This window comes from Tupaia chinensis, unplaced genomic scaffold (genome assembly GCF_000334495.1).
Source record: "Tupaia chinensis unplaced genomic scaffold, TupChi_1.0 Scaffold000460_1, whole genome shotgun sequence".
NCBI classification, from domain to species: domain Eukaryota; kingdom Metazoa; phylum Chordata; class Mammalia; order Scandentia; family Tupaiidae; genus Tupaia; species Tupaia belangeri.
This window is the reverse complement of record NW_006159969.1, coordinates 1569394-1579533: the sequence shown is the minus strand read 5'-3', so window position 1 is coordinate 1579533 and position 10140 is coordinate 1569394. Positions and strand designations below refer to the sequence as shown.

Below are 10140 nucleotides of genomic sequence, written 5' to 3'. Positions count from 1 at the left end.
TGAAATTATCAGCAATGCTTTTTCTCTTGTAAGAAAAAAAGGCTTCAGCAGAGCCTACATGTAGCTATTTATGGTACTGGAGTATCATCACATTGTTAAATACTTCCCCCTCTTAATATTTTTAATTACTGACGAGTCAGAACTGAGGCAAATTTACAACATAAATTTTTGGAAATTTGCTTCTAATTTGTTGGTAAATTATATTTATTAGAAATGCATTTCTAGTTGCAATATTTTGTTAGTTTGAATCTAGCAAAACCCTAAATGAGCGATTTAATTTGTTTAAGTTCCTGCAACAACCTGTGAGAGTTGATTTATATATTCAGTTATTAAGGTGGAAAATTTGGCATTCATGGTGTTTCTGCTGAAAGAAATACTTTGCTTACTTGTTTTCTGCTTCCCTTCAAGACTTTCACACTTATTATTTGTTTTGTCTGTTTCTTATTGATACAGCATTTTAAAATGCAGGTCTAAAATATGCAAATGGTAGTTATGTCAAATAAAAATAAGAGTGAAAATCTTAAGTTTTGTAACTGTTTTCTGAGATTTAAATTGCCACTGTCACTGTTAAGTCTGACTTTAAAATGGTTCAACAGTTGACTCGAGTTCTCTTTCTCCTCCTTTGCTCTTTGTGAAAATGTACACCATTATATGCTTATATCATGATAATCTTGAACAAAATTCTTGGAAGAGGGCAGAACAAATGATACATCCTTTATTTATCATTTCTAGCCCATTTGTTATCAAAAACTAGAAAATAGTAAAATTTATTATTACCAGAAGTGACTGTGGCTTATTTAAATCAGATACTTTCCTTTCAGCTACTGAGGATACTTGCAGTCACCTAGTAGCCTTTTATAATGGTAGCTGTATCCAAGAAAACATTGATTTGAGAAAACAGCTTGTGCTTAGCACTCTAATATCGGGATTTTAAGATCACTTAAATTGTAACTTATATATTTATATATATATATACACACACACATATATATGTCTATATACACACACACATATATATATATGTATGTATATCATGATATTTGTATTATAAAACAGATCAGGAACTTTTTAAAACCTGACCCCATAATAATTATTTCCATGTTATAATACCATTATAGTTTTAGAGTTATTGTGGAAATTTTCCTTCTAAAGGGAGAAATAAACAAGCTTCAAATATCAAGGGGAAAAAGTGCTAAAATTTTCAATATTTCAAAGTAGAAACGTAATTTGGGGAAAAGAAAACCTTTAGTGGTATATTCACAATCATGTATATGTCTTACAGCTCTAGTTCTGGCAGTAACTTTAGAAGTCCTAAAATGTTTGTCCTTGAGTGTTGAAGGTCTGCTAACATGACTGTCACTTAAATATTTTTTATTAATTGATACATTTTACAAAAAAAAAAAATTTAATTAACTTTTGCTTTTACGTTAAAGTCTTTGGCATATTGAAACACCAGGCTTTTGTGTAAACCATATTTAAATTTTAAAAATTGCTATACATTGTGAGGCTTTTAAATTCTGCATGTCTGTAACTATCAAGAAATTGCCAAGTTTATATTTTTAATAGCTCTTTGCCTTAATATAGACTGCAAGAAAAAAGTAACTGATGTTGCCAAACACTGATAGACTTTTGGGTTGATTCCCTCTTTTTGTTTTATGCCACCTTAACGGCAGTGGAGCCCAGTGTAAAGAGTATAGTCTGAAAGTCCAAGAGATGCTAGAATTCCAGCTCTGTAACTTATTACGTCATTGACAAACTGGTGCTTAATAAATGATAGCTATTCTTTTATTTAAAAAAAAAAAAAAAAGCTTTCAGGAAGCATTTTTCCCTTTTGATTTTAGGAAAATTTAATCTTCCCTGTAGCCTTAACCTCCCAAACTGTTTGGAGCATCCTACATAAGCCTTTTGATATGCTTCCTTGAAGATCTTAGGAATCCTTGGATATTTCTAGATAAATTTAATTTTATCAGAACAATTTTTAAAAGCCCATTAAATCATCAGAGTATGCCATTTGAGAATTTCTGTCAGAATAATTAGAAATATGTCCGGTTTCTTTTGCAGCTGTTTTTAAACCATTTAGTTTTCTTAAATTGAAAATATGAATAATCTATAGTTAGTAATAGTTTCTGTAATCCAAAATAACTTTGAGCCATCATGGAGTTCACAAAGTAAATTCTGTGTAATACTTAAAGCCTTGATTTGAGACAAACTTTTCACAGCATCTTTGTCTAAGAAACGTGGTCCTCAGTGGCCTAGTCAGTTGTGATGCTGCATAATGATATCATCAGTTTGAGACCATGGACCTCCAGGAAAAGAGGAAATGATACCCTTGCTGAGCAAGAAATACAGCGACAGCTAGGTGCTGCTTTATACGATGTTCACTCTACTCACTGAGTTTTATGCCAAAGTCAGACATGTGTTCACAGATTTGTATGTATCAGCCGCCCTTGCTATTGAAAGTATTTAGATTAATTAAGATCTTTTGTGAATCAATAAACTGTGAAAAAAAATTTTTTTAAAGAAACCTAAATAATCCCTCAGGGCACCTGTAATGTGTTTCATTCATTGGTTTCTAAACATGGCAAGGTGCCTCCTACCTTTTATTCATAATCCAGCTACTTAAATAGAGGAACATGTTTAAATAACTATAACCAGAGTGATGTTCTATGGAAGTTTTATTTGTGATATAAAACTTGTCCTCACGTACAAGGTATTTTTACAATGTGTGCATATTGAATATTCTAGCAATCATAAACCTAAGTATCTTAGTGTTTATTACTGAAAGATTCTATTACAATTTTTAGAATTTGCCTTATTAGCCTTTCTTAGAATTAGCTCGTATCATGTACTGTAGTCTTCTCTGTTCTCTTTTCTTCTGTCACTAAAACCCAAAAAGTGTACCTGGGTAACAGCAGATAGCACCAGGTTGTAGCCTCAGAGTAATAAACCCAGTTAAATCTGTTGTTAGAAATGTAAAATAGAGGGCCAACAGGTGGCATGGTGGTTAAGGTGCTACCCTCCCACGTGGCTGACCGGTTTGAGTAGTAGACCTGGTGGGTTGAAAATCACTCTTAGGGGTCCCGGCAGGTGTCATAGTGGTTAAGGGTACTGTACTCCCCCATGGCTGACCACAGTTTGAGTCCCAGACCTGGCATCTTGCTTTCCCACTTTCTCTCTCTGGTCAAATTTAAATAAATAAATAAATAAAGTTAAATAAAATAATAAGAAAGAAAGAAAGAAAATATCACTCTGGGCACAAGTACATACATACCCAAAATCCCAGGAAGAGAATGGAGGAAAATGGATTGCAACATGGAGATCCCCCTGGGAGATGACTTCTTACTTTCCCTCTCTCTGTTTCTTTCCACCAAGCTCATGCAACCTATGGCAGAAACCTTTATTCATTTGAAAGAGAGACAGAAAGAAAGAGAGACAGGCATTCCCCACAAGGGTCTTTCCACCATTAGTCTCAGCTAGCCTGAATCACGGGCACCTGTGGAACCTATCCTGCTCAGGGAGGTCCTGGGATATGAACCTAGGACCACCATTCCCATGCGGGTCTACTTGTGTTCCACTCTACTGCCACCTGGCTCCATGTTGTTCTTTTAATCTAGTCATTTTACTTGGGAGGAAGATATTTAGTAGTCCCAAAGATTAGAAAAATCAGTAATCTACGAAGTGCTTAACAATATGTATTTTTTATTATTACTATTTGTTCCTTTTATTTTTTTCCATTGCCTTTATATCCCCCAGTCACTTTTTAAAAACCAGACCTACAAGGAGAGCCTAATTTCTATCAGTAAAATGATTGTGGTATTAGTATAGTATGTTATAATAAGACCCATGAATTCACCATCAGGCTTGTGAAATAAGGCTCCGTTATTTATTTAGCACTGGGACTTGCAAGTATTCCCAGTGTATCTAGGCAGTCATAGTAACTATCTGAAACGTTTTGTTTTCTATTTTATCTTTTCCATTTCTTTGGCATGGCAAAAACTGAAGATTTTATTTTTTGTAAAGCCACATGATTTTATAATATGTTTATAAAATCACACATTTTTTCCCCTGGGAAAAAAGTGGTGTTTGTCTTATTTGCATTTTAAAAATTGCATGCTCTCCTGTATTTTATAACCTTTGGTTTATGCAGGAATATGCTGAATTTCAGTATCGGAGGAGACACAGACAACAGCGTCGTCGAGGAGACGTGCACAGTCTGCTCAGTAATCCTCCTGACCCTGATGAGCCCAGTGAAAGCACTTTAGGTGAGCTCTTGGCTGGAATCTGGTTCAGTCTCTTAGTTCTTCTAAATTTATTCTTAAAACTAGCTGATGTAAATGTTATTGAGAATTTGTAACTTAGATACACATAAGTATTCAGATACTTCTATGGTCACAGGATACAGAAAACCAGGAGAGTTAAGAATAGGGGCACTGGAGCCAGCAAGTGGCATGGTGGTTAAGGGTGCTGGACTCCCACATGGCTGGCCACAGTTCAAATCCTGGACCTGGCGACTTGCTTTCTCACTTTCTCTCTATTCTCTCTCTTCCTCTCTGGTAAAATAAAAATAAATAAATAAAGTTAAATAAAATTTTAAAAAATAAATAAATAAAAAGAATATGGGCACTGATGGGGCCAGCAGGTAGTGTGGTGGCTAAAGGCACTAGACTCCCACATGGCTGACTGGTTTGAGTCCTGGACCTGGTAACTTGCTTTCTCACTTTCTCTCTCTCTCTGTGTCCCTCTCTAGTCAGATTTTAATAAATAAATAGATAAATAGATAGATAGATAATAAATGAAGTTAAATAAAATTATTCTTTAAAAAAAAAAAGATGGGCACTGAGAAGTTGGACACACCCATGTTCATGACCCCATCTCTGCTGCGTAATTTAGTCGGGTCGTGTAGCCTCTTAGACTTCAACTTCCCTGTTCTAAAGAAGCAATAATAATAGTGTCACCTTACTACATAGCTCACTGTGAAGATTAAATTAGGTAATGCCAGTAAAATGTAAGCCCCTAGTGAGCACTCAGTACATTGTAGCTCTTGATACTGGTTTTGTATTCATGGAATATTTTTCTCCTAGCCTGAGTTCTCCTATAGACATTCTTGAAAAGAGAGAATTTCTAGAATTAGAGATAAATTATTTTAGCTGTTTGATTGTTCAACTTTTAAATGTTCAATCATTCATTGAAAATCTTCAATCTGGGGGACCAGCAGTTAGCATAATGGCTGTGGCGCTGGACTCCCACGTAGTCGACCGCAGTTCGGTGGCTTAAACTCATGCTGGGCGCGTGTGCGTGCATGCCCAAGATCCTGAGAGGAGAATGGAGGAGAAGGGCTTGCAGCGTGGCCATCCCCCCTGGGGGGGTGATTTCTCACTTTCTGTCTCTCTGTCTCTCTCTCTGTCTGGCGAGTGCATGCGTCCCTATAGCAAAATCTTCTCATGACCCCCCCCCCCCCCAAAAAAAAGAAAGAAAGAAAATCTTCAATCTGTAATGTCAGGATCAATGGGACCAAAGGTGTTTTTCAGGCTATTGTAATTTCAAAATTCTCTAATTTTAAGAACTTTGAAAACAAAAAACACCTTTATTTGTTAATGTTTTAGAAAATAGGAATAAATAATATTACTTGTAGTTATGAAGAGAGCCATAATTATGATTATGAAGAGTGCAAGCAAAAATGTAAAAGATAGTCATGGATTTGAGGTAATAATATTAGATTACATAAATTGCTTTTGTTCATGAAACAAATATGGATGAGAAATCCCAAAAAGATGAAATGAACATTTGAACACAGGTTTTCACCAGCACTGAAAGAGAAATTCACAATTTAAAAAACCAAAAGGAATAAATCTACTTGTGACTAAATTGTCTCCGGTATCAATTGCTTTGAAACAGATATTCCAGAAGGTGGCAGTGGCCGCAGGCCTGGCACATCCGTGGTGAGTTCTGCATCCATGAGTATTCTGCACAGCTCTTCCCTGCGTGACTATACCCCAGCCAGCCGCTCTGAAAACCAGGACTCTCTTCAGGTGACCATTCTGGACAGCTACAGTGACCATGCTCTTGTTCTTTCTGTTTTGTGTGCTTTCCTGTTTTACTTTTATTGCCTCTATTATATTTCTTTCATTCTAAGATCTTTGTTTCAACAATGTACTACAAAAAAAGATTCCTATATTACAATTTATATTAAGGTTTTTTTTTTTTTTTCCTTTAACATGGGCAAGGAGAAAATTCTAAGATTCGAGTAGATAAAAATTCTTCAAGAACCAGCAAGTGTCATGGAGGTTAGGGCAGCTGGATCCCACATGGCCGACTGCGCAGTTCAAGTGCTGGACACAGTGGCTTAAAATTTACACTAAGCCCAATGTCCCAAGAGAAGAATGGAGGAGAAGGGGTCGTAGTTCTCACTTTTCCTCTCTCTCTTTGGCAAGCCTGCACACCCTATAGCAAACTAAAATTAATACATTCTTTGTATAAATAGTAGTCATATTAACTCTTTTGTAAGGGAAGATTGGTAAACCTGGTTGAGTTGGCCATTTTTCCTTTAGTTGAATTTTTAAGTGGTTTTATTTTTTGTTTTCTCAGGCTCTGAGTTCCTTGGATGAAGATGATCCCAATATACTTCTTGCAATTCAGTTATCACTGCAAGAGTCTGGGCTGGCCATTGATGAAGAAACTAGAGACTTCCTCAATAATGAAGCATCCCTAGGAGCAATAGGCACTTCTTTACCTTCCAGGCTGGACTCTGTCCCCAGGAATATAGATAGCCCTCGGGCCGCCTTGAGTAGCTCAGAGCTATTGGAACTTGGTGATAGCCTTATGAGACTAGGAGCAGAAAGTGACCCATTTTCAACTGACACCTTGAGTTCACACCCTCTCAGTGAGGCAAGAAGTGATTTCTGTCCCTCTTCCAGTGATCCTGACTCAGCTGGCCAGGACCCCAACATCAATGACAATCTTCTTGGTAATATTATGGCTTGGTTTCATGACATGAACCCTCAGAGTATTGCCCTGATTCCTCCAGCAACTACAGAAATCAGTGCAGATTCCCAGCTCCCCTGTGTCAAAGATGGGTCAGAAGGTGTGAGGGACGTGGAACTGATGCCACCAGAAGAAGACTCGGTGTTTGAGGATGCCAGTGTCAGTGAAGGTAGAAGAACTCAGATAGAAGAAAATCCTTTGGAAGAAAATACTGTGGTCGGGGAAGCAGCATCTCAAGTTGGTGACAGTGGTAATGAGACAGTCAACAAACCAGATGGTTCAGATGTTTCAAGTCAAACACCTCAAACCTCAAGTGACTGGCTTGAACAAGTACATTTAGTGTGAACTGCACATATCTGGGCTATAAATGAATCGCAGGTACAGATGGTATGTGAGGTAGAGTTTGCTTTATAGAGACTTTGGTCCACTTAATTCCAATTCAATTATTAACCACTGACATAGGGGTTAAATACAAAGGCATTCCCTTGAATGGTAGCTTCATTTTCTATTTTAACCTTACAGGGAATTTCTTTTGTATTTAATTGGTTAGCTTTTCCCTTTTTTGCTGACAAAAGAGAGGAGAGAAAAACACAAATGGAATAGATTGTATTCCACATTTCAAGAAAATGAGTCCTCTTGTTAGCCTAGGGTTGGCAGTACTTAACACTTACAGGCTTACTCCCTAATCTTTGGGTAGCTTTCCTTTTAAAACAATTTTTTTTTTTAGAAGTTCATTTTGGGCATACCTTGTAATATGTATGCCCTCAGTCTCCTTTTGCTCTTCCATAACTTACTTCCTTTTTTTTTTCTAAGCAGTGTGAATTGAGGTATTCAAGACTTCTCTTTAGTTCTGCATCCACCACAGTGTAATTAGTTTTACTTTTCACATGAATCAAAGATTTCTCATGTCTATTTACAGTCCATTTGTGCCAAACTCCAAGTCTTGTGTTGACTAACAAGGCATTGAGGTGTGCTGTGTCCTAGAGTGTTCCGGGGCCATGTCAGCGTTCTCGGTCTCGGGAGTAAAGGTGCCACTCAGTAGCAGTGATATTCCAGAATTTAATGGGCTTTTGTTGCCATGGAGACTGCATTTAAATAAATGTAGCCTGTAGCTTAAGTTAACTAAACCTAATGCTGCTGTTAAAAACAGTTTATTTTAATATTAAAATACAGTTGATTAGCAACAGCGGTGCTGTATTTTAAGAGACACTTTATTGGAAGTGCAATCATAGTTCTTTGTTTCCACAATTTTACAGTGCATTCTAATTACTAATGGGTGCAATTACTTTTAATGGTAAGTGTTTTATAAAATAGAAAAAAGTGGAGTTTTCATGAGTTACAGAGTAAATCCCACAATTATTAAATAATTCAATAAAACATCCTGCGCAACATGTTACCGTGCCTTTGCCTAAACTGAATGGATAGTTGCCAGTTAAGTAAGTGAGTAATTCAAATCTCAATGTCTCTTCTGAAGTAACTATGCTATGAATTGCAAAGACCTCCATAAAACCACCCATGGCCTTGCCTTTACAGTAACTATAACAACTACATGTTCAATCGGTTTGTTTGCCTAAATAGCAAATGCTGACATGTGTTTGTTCTATTGCACAATACTCATTTGCTGTGTGATTACTGTTTAGTGTTGAAAAAATCAACTTCCTAGTTATCAGTGTCTTACTGTGAAGAAAATACTGGTCTTAGTTGTAATTAAGATAACAATGGTACAGTGTGTAATTAAAACTAGAGTAAAATGTTGGAATGGCTGTTTTACTTACATATTATCAAAATTAGCATAACATAAGCAAAAATAGATGCACACAATACTCCCTTCAACATTTTGCCAGATTGTTACCAGAAATCTACAAAAATTTCAGTACTGAGATTGTACAGGCAAGCCCTGGGCTGGGTAAAAGGTATATTAGTATTGATTTTTTTTTTTTTTTTTTTTTTTTGGTAAGTTGTGATTACGGTTTTTGTTACTTTATTTTTCCCTTTCCAAACCCTACTTTTGAAATACTCTTGTACTTTCAATTCATATGGCTAGGATATTACATTATTAAAGTATTTGGTATGTCTCGCGTTCTCTAGGATAAACTATGGGAATTGCTCTCAAGCCATGGATATCAGAGATCTGCATGAGTTTGTATTTCTCCAGTTATCAGAAACATTGATATCAATCCCTATGAAACTTAGCAGGGGAAAATTCTGACTTTACCTACAGTGTTTCACTGTATATTAAACTGAAAGAGTCCATTAAAGGATTTTTTTTTTTACAACTTTATTTTGGATTAAAAATATTACCACCAGTAAGTTTTTAGACAAGGCAGTAGTTTTTCAATAGAAAGAGGGTGCATCCCACTGAGGTGCCGCGCACAGCTGCAGGAAGGTGAGAGTGCCCTGTGGCAAGGCAGTGTATGGGGGGTGGGGGGTGGTCCGCTTTCTTTGCACCTCGTGCAGTATCCTTTGTTCCTGTGCTGTTCTCTCCTCAGCATGAAAGATGATCACTATCCAGTTTGTATTTCCTCGGTACATATTTTAAAAACAACACAGTCATTGACTTTACAATTCAGTAATAAAGTTTGGCAAAGCCTATTTTGTAAACAAGTTAATTTTATAATGTAAAAACGAAAACAGTTACTCTAACCTTGACTTGTTATTTGCACTTTCATAGTCTATACTTGATACATTCCCACTTTATATACAGTAGGATTCTACAAACGTGTAGATGTTTGGCCAAATGAATGCTGTTAATAATATGTTTTAAGAAAAAAAAAACTTTGATTAAACATTTATTACTTAAACTCCTTCCATTTTGTCTCTTTACATTAAATGTAGACTTTGTTTTAACCTGGCAGGTCAGGTAACTGATTTTCTTCAAATTAAATCTTATCCAATGTGATGGAGCTCATTTGGTTCTTATATGTAATTGATTAGTGTCTAATATTTTTACAGTAGCCCATTTAGCACTTTATACCCCAGTGATAAACACTGAAACACTGCATCATGTGTTAAAACATCCTGACTTCATTTTATTTTCGTCCCTCTAGCTTTCAGGAGAAAAATGTTACGATTTTTCTTTGAAATCTATAATGTAAACACACAGATAAAGGTAGGACTTTAAGATATGTTTCATGAAATTGCTTAGGAAAGGACAAAAAT

The 10140-nt window shown here is 36.2% G+C and overlaps 1 protein-coding gene across 4 annotated transcripts in view; it reads left to right on the top strand.

The window, feature by feature from the left end:
• The window catches only part of ANKIB1 (ankyrin repeat and IBR domain containing 1), a 167989-nt gene extending 158207 nt beyond the window's left edge, over nucleotides 1-9782 (top strand). For 3 of the 4 annotated variants that reach the window (XM_006155542.3, XM_014590548.2, XM_006155544.3), the window contains 3 exons: nucleotides 4148-4262; nucleotides 5896-6029; nucleotides 6586-9782. In XM_006155542.3, the coding sequence (XP_006155604.1) occupies nucleotides 4148-4262; nucleotides 5896-6029; nucleotides 6586-7326 (990 nt within the window). In that variant the 3' untranslated portion in view covers nucleotides 7327-9782. The remainder of the gene's footprint in view (nucleotides 1-4147; nucleotides 4263-5895; nucleotides 6030-6585) is intronic. The other variant, XM_014590547.2, reaches the window with a different exon arrangement.
• Nucleotides 9783-10140: the final 358 nt, after the last annotated feature.